At 39.2% G+C, this 19,865-nt stretch overlaps 1 protein-coding gene across 1 annotated transcript; it reads left to right on the top strand.

The window, feature by feature from the left end:
- The first annotated feature begins 1,033 nt into the window (after positions 1 to 1,033).
- On the top strand, positions 1,034 to 18,997 carry LOC138209307 (adhesion G protein-coupled receptor E5). Its single transcript, XM_069167791.1, has 18 exons — positions 1,034 to 1,606; positions 5,500 to 5,574; positions 5,978 to 6,127; positions 6,273 to 6,410; positions 7,344 to 7,487; positions 8,423 to 8,566; positions 9,045 to 9,079; positions 9,396 to 9,506; positions 9,601 to 9,754; positions 9,885 to 10,004; positions 10,189 to 10,388; positions 10,526 to 10,693; positions 11,403 to 11,597; positions 12,877 to 13,094; positions 13,315 to 13,473; positions 15,448 to 15,616; positions 15,816 to 15,917; positions 16,851 to 18,997. The coding sequence occupies exons 1-18, from the start codon at positions 1,576 to 1,578 to the stop codon at positions 16,890 to 16,892; spliced, it is 2,355 nt and encodes a 784-aa protein (XP_069023892.1). The 5' UTR covers positions 1,034 to 1,575; the 3' UTR covers positions 16,893 to 18,997.
- The last annotated feature ends 868 nt before the right edge of the window (positions 18,998 to 19,865 follow it).

Raw genomic sequence — 19,865 nt, 5'->3', positions numbered from 1 at the left:
TATTTTATTTGTATTTTTTTAAAACACAGGAGCAATACCTCAAGGAATTGATTAAACAAAAGGCCAGAGATCACAGTGCAAACTAGTTTGTGTTAAGCTAAAAAAAAAAGAAAAAAAAAAAGGTCACGACCAGCATGTCTGATGTGTAGTATTTCCCCCGTGTGTGGGAGCTATGGTCGGAGTTCAGGCTAACATCATGGGCTCTGTCTGGAGATGTTTCACACCAGCAACCCTAATGTTAACCTGAATGCCATTTAAGTCAATTAGTCCTTGTGTGTTACATCGGTTAAGGTGAAAGCAAACTGTTAAGCAGCAGATCAAAGTCATGTTACAGTAAAATAACAGCCAGATCTTACAATTTGTCTTGCGATATTTATACATTTAACTGCCCAACAGTAACTGAAGCTAGCCAATGCTCAGCAAATGAGTAACCCAATATTTAATCAAGTTGTCCTCACTTATTTTCTCATTCAAGAGGTTATTTCTTAATGTGTGGGGTGATTTAGTTCAGAGCTGTGTCTTGTTATTTATTCAAAGCTCCATTTAATGGTGTGTTACCAAGTGGTTTCCTCTGAACCACAAACTGTGGTCTTGCAGTAGATTTCAGTTTAATAGAGGTCACCCTGCTCACTCTGTCTCCAGTCTGTTTTCTTGCTGTCTGGGGGCGGTTTGAGAAAATACAGTGTTTGTTACTAGAACTAGGTGAAGGCTGAACATTGAGGAGGGAAAGGAGGAAAAGTGGGAGGAGATGCAGAATAAGAGTTGGGGGAGAATGAGAATGGATATAAGATTACTTACTGGCAAAACTAAAAGTACAGCAGCAGCTGTTTAGACTGAGTGTTAGTCATTGCCCTCTCTTCAGTCTCTGTTCCCCCCCCCCTCCTCTCTGTTTCTGCCTCTCATGAGACTTTTGTGAATAGCTCCTGAAAATGGAGGCCACAGAGAAGTAGAGGCAAAAGTGAAAGACAGCGTGGACAGACTGGGGGGGGGGGGGGTTGTGTGTTCAAGCAATGTGATATGGTGCCAGTGTGAGAAATTTGTCCACATGAAAAGATATGGAGTGAAAAGAAAAAGAGCACGAAAGAGTGGAGAGGGAGACAAGGCCACACAGATAAGTGAAAGGGGGGGAAAGAGAAAGAGAGAGAGAGAGAGAGAGAGAGAGAGAGAGAGAGAGAGAGCGAGAGAGAGAGAGAGAGAGAGAGCGAGAGAGAGAGAGAGAGAGAGAGAGAGCGGGAGAGAGGAATCAAAGGGAGGTTGAGGCGTGCTCAGACAGGAGTCTGAACTGAGAGAAAGAAAGCTGGTGAAGGTTTACTGAGTTGGTTTTTTTTCCTGCCTCACTTGAATATTCTAGACAAAAAGGACAGATCTTTGAAATGATCCATTTTTGTTTTTAAATCTAATACTTTGTGGATTTAAATGGACTTTGGACTAACGGTACATCTGAAATACATTTCATGAACTTTTGTGAGAGGACCTACACTTTTAGTCACAGGACAGCTGTCAGATTTACAATTCATTCATAGTTCTGATAGTTGTGAGGTCGTCATCTGTGAGGGACTATCGTTCGCCTTTGAAATGGAGTTTGGGAAGGAGCTGCTTATTCTTGGTAAGTCTATCAATGAGAGCTCAATGTGTCTGCGCACATGTGTGTGTGAGTGTATGTGACTGGGTGGGTGTGTAAAGGCTGACAAACGATAAAAAGTATAGGGAAGTTTAGAAATCTTCTGATAAGTTGGTCAATGTACTTCTTTATTTTATCGGATGCAGTTTCCTATTTGAATCTGTAAAATAATGTCATATCCTTGAATATTCTGTTTAAAGAAAGAGAAATATTTATATTTTAAAGACTTAATATCAATATAATTACAAAAGTCAGCTGTGAATTTATGTGTCTGATAAAAAAAATAAAATAACATGGACATCCTGTATCTTTCAATATATATTACATTTCCATTTTTTAAACAGAAAACTAAAAGAAAAATTACAAATTCAATGTAGTTGCACAATGATATATATTTCATTTAATAGATGAAACTGTTAAATTTGAGTGTAATACTCTAAATACACTATGTTTTTGTTAATTTGACAAATATCTCGTAAAGTTATGGAAGTTCTCACGTTCATTTTTTTTTTTTTTTAAATCAATGTATCATATAAAAATAAACATTAGTAACTTGTCAAAATATATATTTTTTTAATTGTAAAGAGCCATAACTACTAAAGTGAACACTGGCCTGCAGCTGTGTTTTCTGGTGGTTGTAGAAGGAAGTCAGATTGACTGAAAACCTCACTAAGAGTGACCAGATCCTCAGGAGGTCACAGTAAAATAATCCCAGGCCCTGAATGACCTGTTGTGGCATGCAGATGTCTGATTGCACAATGAGTCACTGCAGGAAGTCCTATTTCATCATACCACAAACCTAGGTGTACCCTTGTTCTGCTGGTGCCAAGAAGGTGCACCACGAATAATGGTTCCTCTATCTCAGTCCGAAAATGTAGGCCACAGTAGGTCACACTAAAGTTTTTCTTCAGTCAGTTTTTGCACAGTTGTCATAGATCATGGTATGTTGACCAGCAGACGTTTTAGTCCTTGATCACATCACTCTTTGGTTTTCTTTTCACAGGAATTGTGAATTGTGTATTGCTTGTTTGGTGCTCAGTATAACAGTAGAGGAATTATCACCTGTGACTGCAGTTTACCACTTTGCTTCAGGGCAGTTTTGGTTTTGGTTTAATTCTGGCTCACAGTTTCATGGTTTTTGGTTTGAACTACTCTCATCAACCTCGTTTGTCGGCAGTGACAAAAGTAAGACAAAACCACTAATGGGCTCACCACATACCACCATCTTGTGACGAGAATGTAGCAACACATTCACATGCTACTCTCTGATATTGTGATGTAATGGTAAATTTGTCAGCTAAACAGTCTAATGTTTCCCCCGGGAGTCGGTGGAGACCAAAACAGATCTAAAAGGAGAGTAAATAACAACTTTGTCAAGTTGCCTGTGACAACACTCCAGATGAATGCTCATGTTGTTATGTGTCTGCTGGAAATGTGTAAAAAGAAAACTGCTGGCTGATAAATTACTTTTGACAACTTTATAAGATGATAATATGTGTGTTGAATTTAGAGCCTATTGCATTGTGTGTGCACAATGTCAGGCACCAGTCATGCTTTTTTTCTTTAGATCATAAAAGTGCTGTGTCAAATGCTTTGTTAGACTACAGCAGAACGGCTGCATGTGATGTGCCTGAGTCTCAGTTCCTATATAATATTAGGATGTCAAACAAAAACTGATTTGTTTTATAAGTGATCAATAATTGAGCATTATGGCAACAACAAACAAAAATAAAACGACCTATTTTTTTCAAAGGTTAACAGACCGGTTTAACGATGCCCTCCTCATAATGTGTATTAAAAATCTTCTGCTTGGAACGGAAATGTGAAGTTCAATCATCTCATTAAACTTCTTAAAATTAGATCTCCACCATCAAAAGTTACAGAATATACAAGTATATTTCATTTTAAAAAGTTTAACTGGACACGAGATATCTCTTACTTCACAAGTCCATTCTCAGTGTTTGTGCTCTGGAGGCCTCTGTTTTCTCACAGCACACTTCTATGAATTAAATACTAAATCCAAACTAGTTGTGATGTCACAAATCGTGCTCATAGGGCCGCACCTTTAAACCAGATTTTCACCAAGCACAGAGAAACTACCTAACCTAAAAAAAACAAAAAATAAAAAAAACAAAATTCCCCTCAGGGATTAATAAAGTAACTACCTAACCTAACCTAAACTGCACTTTCAGCAGATGATTGTGAGAACAGCCTTTAAAGTGTCAAACTCTGTGCATACAACAATCTGCATAGAGAAGCTCAAACAAAAAACTGCAGGAACATGTTGAAAAGACATGTTTCTGTCTTTTATTAGTGAACGCGAGCTCTGTCAGCAGGAAGAGAGACAGATCGAGATGCAGCTTACAGTTTAGAAAGAAATATGAAGAAAAAGAGACATACAGTGAGAGCAGTGTAGGAGACACACAACTGTTCTCATTTACCGCTGTGCACTAAAGTCGGCTGTGAGCGGAGGATAAAGTTACTCTTTGAGTACATTCAGGCCTTGTTTCTATATCCACGGTTATTTCATCCTATAAGTAGTCACACTGTTCCACACACTCACTGTCGCTGTCAAACTGTGGTTTTGCTGTGGGGTTGCTGCCTCATCACACAACAACAGAAGGCTCTTTGTGACCGAAGGAGGGAAACACAGACGAGGGATCTGGGAATATTAAACACCATGTGTACGTGATGCTGTTTTCTGCCTTATCGGTGACTCATTGGTGAGAGAAATGTGACTGACGTAGGTCACACTATGTTCTGTGTTCACCGCATTTGCTCAACGTGTTAGCATGCCTGCATTTATTCAGCATGAAGCACAGAGTACAGTGGAGGCAAATGGGAACGTCGGTTTTGTGGAAATTTGTTCAGACTGCGTGTAGGCCTATAGAGGAACATCAGACAGAGTAAAATCCATGTTCCCACTTTTATGTTCAGCATCGTAAGCCCAAAATTTCAGTTATTATACTTGACAAGGGCTTTAGGAGCTGTGACAGCTACCTTGTGGAATATTTGAACATACTGAGCATTGGTGGTGATGGAGGAGTGTCATACGCTGTCCAAACCTTTATCATAAGTTACTCTCGACGTTTTGATAGTTTTACTGCATTGCTGGGTTTATTCAGGTACATTTATCAGTCCTATAGTAGTAGTTCTGTAGCTTAAAATTCCCCTTTAGCAAGTAGCCCTTAAGAAAAGTATAAAAATCACTGCAGGTATCTTTTGACATAAGAATAAAAAGTGTGATTGTTAGAAATCGTGGATGAGGTCAGCAGCAAAACTGCATGTGTTATTATTCTTGAGAACCAAACATTAAACACTCATTTGGTAGTTTAATAAGCACACCCACATAAAAACAACAGCTTGTAAAACCTTGTAGATATTTATACCTTCATGAAGAACATATTTTTTTGCTTTTGTTGATTGTGTTGCATTATCGAGAGATATTTCTGATATTTTCTCCTCGCTGTTTATATCAGTGAGGCAACTACATTTTACAAACGGCAGTAACTTAGTCTAACGTCAATTCAAAAACAATACAAATGATCAAAAAGTTAAATCGTCATCTCTCTAAAAGAATTTGAAGTTGAATAGAACAATTGTTTTAAAGGTCCTATAAATTGCAGGTCTGTCGCATTAGACGACATTAGTTATGCATAGTTTCAGTTGGTCTAAGTGAACCACCACTGTGCGCTGGGTCTCATGATTAGTTTCAAATTTTCCCAGATATTTCGTCGTCATCTGTAAAGTGGAAAGTCACTTGATCTGTTCAAATGTCCCTTCGCCCTCACTGTGGATTTCTTCTCATTGTAAGATTTGTTGGCCTGTGAGATTCATTGTGAAATGAAACTAATTGGTCTTTCTCTCCTTCTCTACAGTGCTCGTGTGTGTGCTGGGAAATAATGCCTCTGACTGTGGCAAAGGTCACAAGTTAGCTGACAAAAAATGTGTTGGTAAATCTGCCATTACCTATCATTTTAACTCTCTCTTTTTTCTGTTCTGTTGTTTTCTTGTGTTGTTTTCACATATGTGCAAGACAAGAACTCTTAGACACAAATTGTTTTGCCATTGTGCAATACCATGTACTGAAGTTTACCAGTAAAAGTACTTTTTTTTTTTAAAGACATTCCCCTTTCCATTTTAGGCAGTAAAGCTCATATCCAGAGCAGATTACAATGAAAACAACAGTAAAAGAGGTTTAAATTCTTAGATCACCACAATTTTGGCAACTGGTTAAACATATAAGAGCTCTGAGGTAGAGCTCCGAGAAAAACAGCTAAAGAGAGAAAAACACTGTCACAGCAAACACTGTTTTATTACGTATTGACCTGTATGTTTTATGTCTCGAACCTACAGATATTAATGAGTGTGAAGACATGGCAAATGGATGTGGAAATCACACAATCTGCTTCAACACGAATGGCAGCTACTACTGTCAGTGTCAAAAGGGATTCATAAACATTCATGAGGAATCCAACTTCACAGCGGTGGACGGAGAGTGCCAAGGTGAGTGTGTGCGTGTGTGTGTGTGTGTGTGTGTGTGTGTGTGTGTGTGTGTGTGTGTGTGTGTGTGAATGTGTATGACCAGAGTTCATTCATGACATGTTCCTCCAGTCGCTCTTAACACTTCCTTCACTTGGTTTCCTGTCAGATGTCAATGAGTGTCAAAGTAATGGCAACATCTGCGGTCGTAAGGCGAACTGCACTAACGTGATTGGGAGCTTCAACTGCACCTGCCATTTTGGGTACGTCAATGGCAAAAACAACAGCATCGCCCCGAACTGCGAAGGTGAGTGGTGCTTTTTATGTCTATTCTTTTTAGTGATGGAAAAAAAACTAATTAGTGAAAAAATAGGGCCTGACTGAACAACTGGCCAGACATGGGGGTGAGGGGGGGGTGTTTGCAGGCAGGAAGAGGAAATTAAAGTTTACCAAAGTGTCTGCACTTCTTTCTGCTTCTCAAACGATAGAGATATGTTTCACCTTCTCCCAGACTTTATCAAGTAAGGCTGCAGCAGCAAAAACCCATGAGAGCTCCTGAATGCATTTAATAGCTCATAATTTCATAGAAATGAAGGGAGAATGTGTTTTTTTTTTGTATATATAGATTTTTTTTGTATATTTTATATTATGTAGTGATTTTATAAGGACATGGGCAAATTTTTTCACCTCCAAGTAAAAGCGGAATAACTCTGAAAGAGTCTGGGACCTCATAGTTTCTCTTCCCCCACTGAACCTTTCCTAAATGAACATCTGCCGGTCCTGAACTGATCTTGCAACGGTCATACATGCTTTTGTTTCATCATGATTCACCTATTACAACACCGTGTACTCGGACTTGATACACAAAGCCATCTCCTGCCTCCTACCAGCTCTAATTACAGCTTCTGAAATGGCACAACAACAAAACATCTCACGACACTGTTTGCCGGGAAATTTCACAAGCGTCTTTAAGATCCCTTTTCCGGCACGAAGAGACTCACATGACTGTGATTACATTGTACTGATGTTTATTCCATTATAGCCCAGAGAAATACCTTCTATAATCAGATTTGTTTCTTTCTGCCCCATCAAAGGCAGACAGTAAAGCTATTCCTTTAAACATGAAATTAGACTAACAAATAAAGATCATCTGCTTTTTACAAATGAGCAAAAGAAAAGTTGCACGTCTCTGGAGGAATGTCAAATATTACTTATGCCTCTGCTTTCTATCCCCACATAGATGTAGATGAATGCAATGAAGCTCAAATGAAGGAAGAAGACCTGTGTGGAAGACAAGGAGCATGTAAGAATATTAACGGGAGTTACGTGTGCATTTGTGAGCAAGGATACACCAATTATGGCAACGAAAGGACACCATGCTCAGGTGAGTCTGAATTATCCACCATTTCACATAAAATGCGCATTTCATGGCTTTTACTTCCTCATATGAAGCAGCTAACTCAACTCACACCCTCATTGCATTAACTTCCTAACACAGACGTCCTTGTATTTGCGGTGTCCCAGTTTTTACTTGCACCCTCACACGCATGTTATTGCAGAGAAGAGATGAAATGTAATTTATTGCTTCCTCCGAATGCAACACTGTCTAAACATGACAGCTCTGAAGTGTTACTTTCTGGTTTGAACCTCAGTTTCCTTTTTGCTCTACTTTCTGTGTTGAATAATCTGATTCCACATGATCTGTCGTGTCTATGTCTCACAAGATGATGTTGATGAGTTTCTGTTCGGTGCTGCTGCTTTGCAATGAAGATCCCATCACACTCCTCTGCTTTAACTGCATGCCTGTAGTCTGGTATCAACAGGTGTGATCATGATCTGATGTTTCACTCTGTTTCACTCTGAACTGATCTTGCAACGGTCATACATGCTTTTGTTTCATCATGATTCACCTATTACAACACCGTGTACTCGGACCTGATACACAAAGCCATCTCCTGCCTCCTACCAGCTCTAATTACAGCTTCTGAAATGGCACAACAACAAAACATCTCACGACACTGTTTGCCGGGAAATTTCACAAGCGTCTTTAAGATCCCTTTTCCGGCACGAAGAGACTCACATGACTGTGATTACATTGTACTGATGTTTATTCCATTATAGCCCAGAGAAATACCTTCTATAATCAGATTTGTTTCTTTCTGCCCCATCAAAGGCAGACAGTAAAGCTATTCCTTTAAACATGAAATTAGACTAACAAATAAAGATCATCTTCTTTTTACAAATGAGCAAAAGAAAAGTTGCACGTCTCTGGAGGAATGTCAAATATTACTTATGCCTCTGCTTTCTATCCCCACATAGATGTAGATGAATGCAATGAAGCTCAAATGAAAGAAGAAGACCTGTGTGGAAGACAAGGAGCATGTAAGAATATTAACGGGAGTTACGTGTGCATTTGTGAGCAAGGATACACCAATTATGGCAACGAAAGGACACCATGCTCAGGTGAGTCTGAATTATCCACCATTTCACATAAAATGCGCATTTCATGGCTTTTACTTCCTCATATGAAGCAGCTAACTCAACTTACACCCTCATTGCATTAACTTCCTAACACAGACGTCCTTGTATTTGCGGTGTCCCAGTTTTTACTTGCACCCTCACACGCATGTTATTGCAGAGAAGAGATGAAATGTAATTTATTGCTTCCTCCGAATGCAACACTGTCTAAACATGACAGCTCTGAAGTGTTACTTTCTGGTTTGAACCTCAGTTTCCTTTTTGCTCTACTTTCTGTGTTGAATAATCTGATTCCACATGATCTGTCGTGTCTATGTCTCACAAGATGATGTTGATGAGTTTCTGTTCGGTGCTGCTGCTTTGCAATGAAGATCCCATCACACTCCTCTGCTTTAACTGCATGCCTGTAGTCTGGTATCAACAGGTGTGATCATGATCTGATGTTTCACTCTGTTTCATCTAGAGCTCAACTGTGACAGATTCGGCGGGTCGGCACAGGTACGTTTCATGTTTGGATACAAAATAATTCACGATGAATAATAAAGAATAAATAGCAAATTGGACCAACTGCAACATTCAGACATATAGTAAATGTAATGAGCTCCTATAGTGTGTTGATTGTCCCTGTTGTCTACATTTAGGCAGGTCAGAGGTCAGTGTTTGTTATTGGCCAACAATCCAGGGTCCAGTATCCTACAAAAGAGCCTTTCTCTTTTACTAGACCCCCCTATGGCCCTGCAGGGTTGACTATACATGAACTTTAGCATAGGGCAAGCTGAACAGTCCCATTATTCTCTCTCTTACTGTCTCCCAGTCGCTTGGAGTCCTGGCAAACATATTGTCCATGATGAGAAACAGCTGTTTGGCTCTGTCTAACCCGAGTGGGGATGGTGAATGGAAGGCTAATGGAGAAGCACTACTGGAGGTCAGAAAAAGATTCAATACACACGTATTCTTACACCACATGTAAACACGTATTGTATTCTCACTCCCGCTTCTGTGTCCTGCATCTTGAACAGAACCTTCTCACAGCGACTGATGGGATTCTGTCCCCTGGACTCCCGGAAAGCAGTGAAGGTGTGAGCGAGCTGCTCACTACAGTGGAGAACTCTATTTTACTCATTGGTCCTCAGCTCAAAAGAGACCGCACCCCGATAGACACCGCAGAGACAGGTAAGATGTTTGAACTCACATCTGCACATCTAAAAATAAGCTCCATTTCCCTGTATGATGATGATGATGATGAACATCAACTGTGCAAAGTGGGAGTTTACCATTTGAAATGGATTTGTTTCTTGAATAGAGGCAGAGATTGCTGTTCAAAGGGGGAAAACCCGACCCACAGGACCAATCTATTTGACCAATGAAAACGCTTCTCTCAACACTGACTGGACAACTGCAGCTGGGACGGGAACATATCCTGGTAAACCTCTTCTCTTCTCTTCTCTTCTCTTCTCTTCTCTTCTCTTCTCTTCTCTTCTCTTCTCTTCTCTTCTCTTCTCTTCTCTTCTCTTCTCTTCTCTTCTCTTCTCTTCTCTTCTCTTCTCTTCTCTTCTCTTCTCTTCTCTTCTCCTATAACAGAATCACACTCTGATTGTCTTTTGCAGGTTTTGCTCTGGCTGCCCTGTTGAGCTACAAGAATCTTGCGATATCTGTGAACAAGTCATTTGAGGAGCTTAAAGGACATGAAAGAGACGATGTAGATCCCTCCTTCCAGGTCTTCTCTAGGGTTGTGTCTGTTGTGGTCTCCAATCCATCCACTCAGAAACTGAACAGCTTGGTCAACATCACCCTCAGACATCTACAGGTAGTCCCACCTGAGCTAAAGTCCTTTCACTGCTCCGACTTTGACCAGTGTGTTACTTCTTTTGATTCTTACAGTCAAAACAATAAGAAGATACAAATAAAACATACAGCCTGTCTTTGGTTTTGTTTGTATACTAGGACTTAGAGGAGTCCTCTGAGGTGAAGTACATCTGTGCATACTGGAATGAGAGGGGGGCCTGGTCCACAGATGGTTGCGATCAGCAGCACTCCAATGCCACACACACTGTGTGTACATGTGAACATCTGAGCAGCTTCGCGGTGCTCATGGCCCTTTACCCTATGGAGGTAAGACAAACATTCACAGCTAAATACAAGGTCCATTTCACATAGACATTTAGTCGGAAGTATTATTGGTGAACAACATCATCAAAAATAGCTTTCAAAAGTCAACATGGATTTCTTTTAAGTAAGTAAATTACATTTTATCCAAACCATGACTTTTTCCTGAACCTAAACTGTGTATTTTTTGGTGCCTAAACGTGCAGCACCTTTTTTGTTTGTTTTACATCATTGGCGTAATAAAGCGTGACACTAACACAGTAACCTAGTGGAATGAAAGGTGTATTACAGGCTTTGCCATGACACCAGTTTGGTTTTCGCATGGGTCATTTTGGACCATTTGCAGATTAAAGATGTACTTCAGAGGTATAAAAAAACTATCATTTTAAAAGAACATAACTTGAAATTACAACACATATTGTAAACTATATACTGTTTTTAGCAAAGAAAAAAAAACATTAAAAAAAACCTTGATAAAAAAAAACAAAACACTATTTGCTACCTGCTAGCTACTGACGAACTGGTTAGACATTATTTATCATGTAAAAAACAGATATTTCCAAAACTTCTCGGCTGCTCAGGAGATGGTGTAGCTTTACTAATGAAAGTATAATGTACAATGAACTTGCTTGTCTCTTTGTCTCTCTCAACCTTTCACCTGCAAAACTAACCCATAAGGTTTCACATCGGGACCTTGACGTGTCTTCTCTTCTAGCACACCTTTGGGCTCTTGTTGGTGACCAAGATGGGGCTGGCCCTCTCTCTGGTGTGTCTGGTACTCTGCATCCTGACGTTCAATTTCTGCCGCTCCATACAAGGGACCCGCACCACCATCCACCTGCACCTCTGTATCTGCCTCTTCATGGCCGACCTCATCTTCCTGGCTGGCATTTCGAAAACCACACCAGTGGTATGTTTGTAAAAAGTACACTTTAGTCACATGAACTGCACTAATTTCACTTTTAACCTTTTCCCTAATAAGAACGTAATTTGATAGTTACAATTAGTTGACCTGTTCTTCTCATTGGGGCGTTTCTTGCCCATCTTAAAATATTAAGAACACCATGACTGATGCTGGTAGCTAAATCTTTATTTGCTAACTATATGCTCACAACAACATCCCTTGCCACAGAGGAGTGGAAGCTATAGCCCACTGGAGAATCTGCGTTAAACCAGGGTTAACATGACACTGATCTTCACTTACTAAAAAGCAGGGCCTTCTTCTATTAAAGCTCAAACTCTTCGTATCTAATTTTACAACAGAATAAAGCTGGAATTTTGCTGAGGGGAAAAAAAAAAAGGGAACAAAATGTTGTTCGAAACTTTTTCAGACAACATTAGAGCTGAAAAGCACAAAATGACAAAAGGGAAGTTTGTTAGTAGCAGAAAACAAAAATACCTGCTTATCAGCAATACAGTTCTGGGGAACTTGTACTATATTTTATGCAACTTCATACATCTATTAATACAGTTGTTACTTTGTTGATCAAGATTTTGCCTTTTTATAAATTCAGAGCAGTTTCCTTTCTCGTTTATAACATTTAAAAATGAACCAAAATGAACAAATAAGCCGAGGAAGTAGCAGTTTTAACGTATGAAAGACGTCTATGTATTGTGTTGCAAAGATTTCTACTGAATTTAGCATGCTAACCAGATAGCTCCGTCCTGCGTCATCTTGTAATACCACTGCGCACCTCAACGGGCTCAACAGCCAAATAAACTGTAGGACACAATAGGACCAGACAGCAGACACTTTGACAGTCAGACTGAGGACAGACTACCTAGACGCTACAGTGACTTTCTGCCTCCTCTTAACGTACAACGTGGTATTACGAACTGGGCCTTAATCTTACATATTTTACCTTTAAGTAAAATTACCTCCAACATGCTACAATATTAAATTATTGCTAAAACATCACAATCAATAGTTATAATTCAGTAATTTTTGTATTTGATTAACAATATAAATGACATGTTTTTACTTAATACATTTTGTAAACAGGACTTTTAACGATGTTCTACTTGTACGTCTTAAATTAATCAGTATGAGTGTAATCTAATTGACATCAAGATGATCGATAATAATAATAACAATAATAATAGTTGCTATTCCAAGGATTGTCTTAATCAGTTTACTGCAGTGACAGCATCCTCTCTGATCTGTTCTCTCTCCACGTGTCACATTACAGGGCGGCTGCAGGTTCGTTGCAGCGATGCTCCACTACTACTTCCTGGGCGTTTTCTCCTGGATGCTGTTGGAAGGCGTGCAGCTGTACCGTATGGTCGTCCTGGTGTTCAATGCCACCATTCGGCCCCTCTACCTATATGTCACCGGCTACGGTGTACCTCTTGCTATCGTCATTATATCTGCCATCATTAGACCAAAGCACTACGGCACTGCAGAACAGTAAGTGTGCAAAGAAAGCGTTAAGTTGGTGGAAATTGCTTGTTTGTTGTGTATAGAGAGCAAATAAGAGACGGAGACAGAGGAAGTTTGTGTCTTTGTGCATGTGTGTCTGCGTCATAGTCATGACATCAGTGGATTATAGACACACGTGCGGTTATCTATGTCGGTGAGGAAAGGCAGACCTGTTTGTTGACAAGAGTTTCCTTCCTCCCAAATGTAGCTGCTGGCTGTCTCTGAAAGATGGCCTCATTTGGAGCTTCTACGGCCCCGTGTGCTTCATCATTATCCTGAATGCTCTTTTCTTCATCATCACTGTCTGGAAGCTCGCCCAGAAGTTCACCAGTCTCAATCCAGACCTCTCCAAATTGCACAAAATCAAGTCAGTGTGTATTCTTATGTGTCTGCATGTGCAACAGTGTGACTTTTTTTGCGTGCTCTGTTGCGGTTATAATGTGTTAAGTAATCTTACCTCAATTTTCTCCACTGCACAACAAAACCCAGAGGCCCTTGGCACATCTGGCATTATTATTCGGCCTGTTTGATGTGATGACAAGTGGCCAGCTTTAGGTGCACACCTGGCTTCATCACACCTCTCCACGTGCATCTCCAGTGACCACCTGTGATTGGATCTCATTTCCTCACTTTACATTACATAAACACATACAAGTAAATGATCAGATGAACACAGAGGAGCTAAAGCAACAGGCATGTAAACACAATGAAACATAATTTTAATGCGATATCTATCAGAAATGTATGATGCATTTTATGTTCGTAAATGTCTAAACACAGTTCAGTGAGTTTGTAATTCACAACATGAACCGTCAAGACCACATCAGTTAGGGTAAGATTATTGAACGGTTCCAGTAGGTCGACCTCTGCACCGTGGTGGATAAATGATCTGTGTGAGCGGACGACAACCCCTCCACGGTTGGAGGGGATGATGTGTGTCTGACATAGGACGAGGTAAACAAAGAGAAAAAAGCTAAACACAAACTGGCATACACCTTCTGCTTTTGATCACTTAACAGCTGCTTTACCGCCTCGAGTTTGCAGTTAAATCTCTCCCATTGTCTGTACAGTTCAGCTGCGTTTTACAGAATCACGGGGGAGATTTTTATGGTAAAAAAAAAAAAAGAAAAAAAAAGAAAAAAAAAAAGCAAACAGATCTTCAGGTGTAAGAACTGTTTGAGTGGAGGGGAAAAAAAAAAGCCTCCAAAACGAACAAACCTGCACGTTACGTTACTGTTACGTGACGGTAACATGTTGAAGCACCAGGTCAGATACGAACACAGGAACATGGTAACAGGAGCTGCATCTATTTCTATTGCTTATTCAGAGGACTGCATCTGGGTGGTGGCCCTTCAATGTGACCCACACTGTTGCACTCACACTGGAGTTATATGCGTCCCAGACCACCGCCCAATGTGGTCTAAGCAGATCGGATCTCAATGCATCATCATATTGCATCCCGGGTGCGTTCACACCTGTACTTTAAGCTGACAACTTGCGATCGGCTCATCCAGGATCAGAAGTGATGTGCTGAGGGGGAAAAGTAAAGCGTATATCGATTCATGCTTCGGGATGAAGAACTGTTTTAATGGAAAGAGTTTGAGCTGAGGAAAAAAAATTTAGGGAATGTTTTCATTGTATCGATTCTGCTCTGCTACTGAGGGGCCTACCACGCGCGCTACCCCACCCTCAGCCCGCCAACCCTGTCTGTCTACAGCATGCTCATTTTGTTAATCCACTCATAGACACTGCACAAACGTGTGCAACTGCAAAACACATCTGAGTCACAATGAAAACAGTGTCCGTCGTTGGATACACTTACTTCATCTAATCAGTGACGCTTAATTTAGTCCAAGGAATGTGGACAGTGAAGTTGTTTTCTGAAAGCAAGCCAGCACGAAGTTTTTCCAGTTTAGAAAGAGTCAGTACGCATTCGATTCAAATCCAGAGGTTTTCTGTGGCTTCTGTCAGTGGAAAAATAAGTATCGTATCCACATTTCAGATTCTCAGCTGATTAATGGATTGTTGGTTAAGTTGGTGAATCTGGAAAGAACTACTTGCTGATCACAGTGAATACTACAAAGTGTACCAATGCAGAGTAGATTGACAAAACAGTTTTTTAAAATAGTATACCTCTTTTAATAGACTGAAAACTGATTTTAAAACAAGTCTGTCCTGTTGCTGCTTTCCTGAGCAGCCAACGCTGTTTTTCTTTCTTTTCATTCTTCGGAGGTTTTCCAGACACTGCAGTGGTAACTGAGTCATCCATGTGTAATAATTCTATCATTATCTGTTTTCCTTTTACTGACCTCCGCATCACATTCTCCTTCTATCTCCGCAGAGCTTTCACAGTAACAGCTATAGCCCAGATGTGTATTCTGGGTCTGATGTGGGTGTTTGGGGCCTTCTTGTTCAGAAAAGAAGCAATAGTGGAGGCGTATATTTTCACTATCCTCAACAGCCTGCAGGGTGCACTGCTCTTCCTCATGCACTGCCTGCTGTCTAAACAGGTAGGATTCAGTGTCTGTGTGTGAGTGGGAAGCTTGGTGTGGACATTAGGCTGAGAGAGACATTAACACAATAGATAAAATCAAAATCAAAATCAATTAAAAAAGGGGAAAAAAGTGGGGATAAAGATGGTAAATCGGATCGATATGGTTGTTGACAGCAGCATATTTTTTTATCCTGATGTTCTGCTGCCCTCTGCAGGTGAGAGATGAGTACGCCCATTTCCTCTCCTGTATCTGCACACAAGAGAAGAAGAGATACTCAGACTTCAGCAGCACAAATCCCTCCAGCAGTCAGTCACAAGTAAGAACGCAGTGATTTCACCCACCGTCATTTTCTCAGTCTGTCACAGGGTGTTACTACATTTACTTACTCAACTACTGCCCTTACGTTCTGAAGTAAAAGTAATATGGATCTCTAAAAATGCTCCCACTACAAGTAAATGTCCTTCATTTAAAATAACTAAAATGCTTGCGGAAAATAGCTCATGTGTGTGATATATTAGTAATTATTAAGAATCATTTTTCTGTTTTAGCAGCATAAATCAGAGGTGTCATGTGATACTTATTAGGAGCAAAAAGAAGGAAAAAGGATTTAGGATTTACAAAAAGATTTTACAAACACATGTTCCAGGCACTTGAAGACACATGGGGAAATTCAGTCCAAATATAAAAACCCAAGGTTAATTACGAACAGAAGATTACAGGATTTGACATGAGGAAATTTACATTTCACAAGAGCTTAACATGAAGAATGTTGACTTGAATTTAAGCGAATATATAGCAGCTGACTTATACACGAGTAATGCTGACGGACTGGTTAGAGAGGAGCTCGAGAGGCATGCGCAGACTGGGAGACGGGGAACAGGTGAGATGGGCGTGGCAGACCGGAGGCTGAGCCTGTCTAGAAACAGGCTGAAGACCTCTGGTGGGTAAACACAGGGAATGACACAGAAAGAAAAAAACAAAGGAGAAGTAAACAGACCAAAACCAGGACACTACCCAAATGATGCTTTTTGATAAGGGGCCATAAGCTCCCCCCCAAAAAATACTAGTTTAGTCTGTGTTCCATTTTAATCGTATCTTTTTAATGTAAAATCAGAAGTATTCGGTAGCACAAAGTGAGAATATGCCAGACTTTTACTTGTAATGGAGCATTTTTACATTGTGTTAGGTTATTGCTACTTTCTCTGAAATGATTATTCTGTTTCTGATCATGTGGTTTGTTTTGCTTTAGGGTGTGCGGAGTGGGCAGCACACAGGAGAATCCCAAATATGAGGAGCTCATATCTTTTATTCTTCTCCAAAAAACAGACTATGTCACCGTTAGCCTATGTGGGTCAAGTTGTCCCTGCCTTTAAGGATCTGAATCACTTGAAGTAAAAATTCGGTCTTTTTTAAAAATTCTGTCACCTATTTAAACTGTGTCGTAATGTAGCAGTAACTCTAAACTCATAGGTTGGACCCAAAATAAATCAGTTGTTAATTTATCTATGAGTTTGAGAAGCAGTAAAACTGTATTTCTGATGCACTCAAGTACCCTATTGTCTCTGAGTTTACTAAAATATTTTCAAACAGGGATGTTTTACAAAATGAAACATCCCTCTTATCGTTAAGGGTCACACAACAGATATGTTGGGAACTGCTGCGTTAAGCAAATATGTTGCTAGCCATTGTAGCAACACCTCAGGCCTTTCAGGCACTAATGGAATTCAATGGGATCACATTTTTTTACAACACAAAAACCATCAGCAGAAAACATCCAACAATATTAGTAGCATCATCTACTAATGAATTACATTATGGATCGTAAAGTCTGGGATTTACCTCATGCTTTTTAGTTATTTTCCTGACTGATAATACTCTGCACTCACTGCAGATCAAGTTGTATTGGTAATGACAGATTTTTTTTTTTCAATATGAGTATTAAATAATATGATAAACATGTTGTTGATGTCACAGCAGGCAATAGGAAGCTAGCCAGTGAATGTGTTCATTCAGGAGCTCTATAAGTGAAAGTGAAGCTCTTTCATTAGCTGATCGGTTCATCCAGAACATTTCCCAATCATAATATAAGCTGTATTCCCTTCTGAGTGATTCGAATTTATACTAATATCAATATATTTATTTCAAAGTGCAGATGGTAAAGTCTACATTATGTAGGCTAGAAGTAAATATGAGCACGAGCAAGCAGTTTGCACTGTATTTTTTTATTTCTATGTATAATTAAGAGTGTCTCTTTTTTTTCTTTATTGGATCTTCACAGAGGATATTTGTTTTCATGTACTGTATTATCAGCCTATTCTTATGGGAGAGAAACAACCGACTGATGATGAAAATTACCCAATAAGTGCCTCTGAGTTTCCTCATGTTCCCATGTGGGCTCCTGCAAGGATTTTTATGTCTGCTGTTTCTCTGAGCTCAAACAAAATAAGTGATTATTATTATTTTTATTTTTTTTAAATCACTTGTGGCTATTTTTAAAGAATCTGTCTTGGTTTACAATTAAGCTGTGCTTTTTTTTTTTTTCACTGATGTATGTGAAGTTTTTTTTTCTTATTGTTGAAATTGTAAACCAAGAAAAAAGATCTGGGACAAAATTACTGCTTGGGCAATTAACAAAAACAGACACACCCTATCTGATAAGCCTGCAGCTTCCTGCAATCAAACTGTGTGTTTATGGAATAAATTTCCATTTTGTTATTATGTTCTTATTATAGCTGTTTGCCTGTGCCTCCACACATTGTTAGTGACTATATTTGATGAAGTCACATCCCTGAAATGAGGACTTCAGCAGTAATGGGAGCTGTACAGACTTGAGTTTGTTTATTTCATCGCACTTTTAAGTTGTAAAACTGATGGTCCAGCATATGTTCACTTCCATAGTATATGTTATAATCAGGAAGACTTGGGAACCAGTCTCACTTACAGAACCGGAACAGTTTACATGTTGTAAAAACATGTTTTTATATTTGAAGTTGAATAGTAGTAGATCAAACTTGTCAAAGACATTTTCAAAGGAAATGATTTTAAATCAGCCTTTTTATGTGATTGGTTTTGTCTCTGTTTGTTTAGATTTAAATTGCGTCTCCCCAAAATCAAAGCCATATTTGTGTTGTTTTTAACAACTAAACCGTTCTTTGGTTCATAAGTGTGACTCCATTTTTTATGAACATCAAAACCTTTTATTCATGCATTGCAAACTGTATTTTTATGTGAAAAAGCTACATGCAGCTTTTTGTGAATGTAAGAATTGTTGTTAGAATATACTATAGCTATATGAACTTATTTTTTTACTTTGTTTTGTTGTATGTTATTCGGTACTGTTTTCTTTAAAGATTATGCACCTCAAAATCTATTAAAGCTTCAACTTCATTTGGAAAATCTTGAAAGTGTACTGTTTATTAGCATTAGTTGCCATCAGAAAGATGCTTGCACAGACAGACAGAAAGAAAGATTTATAGATAAACAGATAGATTCAAAATTTTTATGTTGAATATTAGAAATGGGACATATGCTGTAATTATTTTTTAACAAACAGTTGCAGTCTCCGTGAGACACCCTGACTGCATCCAGAAAAAAAAAAAAAAAAATATTTGTTGTGTAGCTGCTAAAAAAAATTGCAAGAACTCACCCACTTACTTTTGCATCAGTGAAAGACATTAAGAAATGTTTGTGGACCTCTTATGATATCACTTCAAAGGGATTTTTTTTTTTTTTTTTTTTTTTTTTTTTTTTTTAAATTTAGTTTAGATCAGCGCACTGTGGACCAGTGCTCACCAGCAAATCCACATTTCACTCTTTAGTATATCATGACTTTTTCTTTAGCACTGACACTTTTAACTTTGCAGTCTGTCCTTTCTATATCAGGTAATTTGGACAATTCATAAAAGGCCCGAAATAAACTACATTACCCAGGGGGCACTGCGTGATGCTTACCTGTTCCCGTTCTGGCCTCGCTGCTTCTCTCTGCAGCCAGACAAAGTAACGTTACATTAACCTTACAATAATGTTGGCCTGGCTCTTAAAGGACACAAACAGAACATGGACAGAGACGATGACACAGCAGAGCCTTAAAAGACAAATCCTACCCAACAAGTAGCTAGAAAATGCAGACCAGGAGCAGAAAGCTAATGTTAGCTCAATGGCTAAAATAAAACCTGCAGATGCAATTCAGTTGAACTCCACAACATGCTGTTGCCATTTCTGTAAGTAATGTCAACATCTTGTTGTTTGTGCTTACAAAAATTGT

The sequence above is a fragment of the Embiotoca jacksoni genome, unplaced genomic scaffold (genome assembly GCF_022577435.1).
Source record: "Embiotoca jacksoni isolate LCO1_2020_lvr unplaced genomic scaffold, fEmbJac1.0.p SCAF_4, whole genome shotgun sequence".
NCBI classification, from domain to species: Eukaryota; Metazoa; Chordata; class Actinopteri; family Embiotocidae; genus Embiotoca; species Embiotoca jacksoni.
Note: the sequence above shows the minus strand (reverse complement) of the source record. Positions and strands in the feature narration are given on the sequence as shown.

What these genes read in the sequence shown, in the direction of transcription:
- LOC138209307 (XM_069167791.1), top strand. Translation starts at nt 1,576, where the DNA reads ATGGAGTTTGGGAAGGAGCTGCTTATTCTTG. An exon ending in CATCGCCCCGAACTGCGAAG is followed by an intron (nt 6,411 to 7,343) that starts GTGAGTGGTGCT and finishes ATCCCCACATAG; the next exon opens with ATGTAGATGAATGCAATGAA. An exon ending in CCTCCAGCAGTCAGTCACAA is followed by an intron (nt 15,918 to 16,850) that starts GTAAGAACGCAG and finishes GTTTTGCTTTAG; the next exon opens with GGTGTGCGGAGTGGGCAGCA.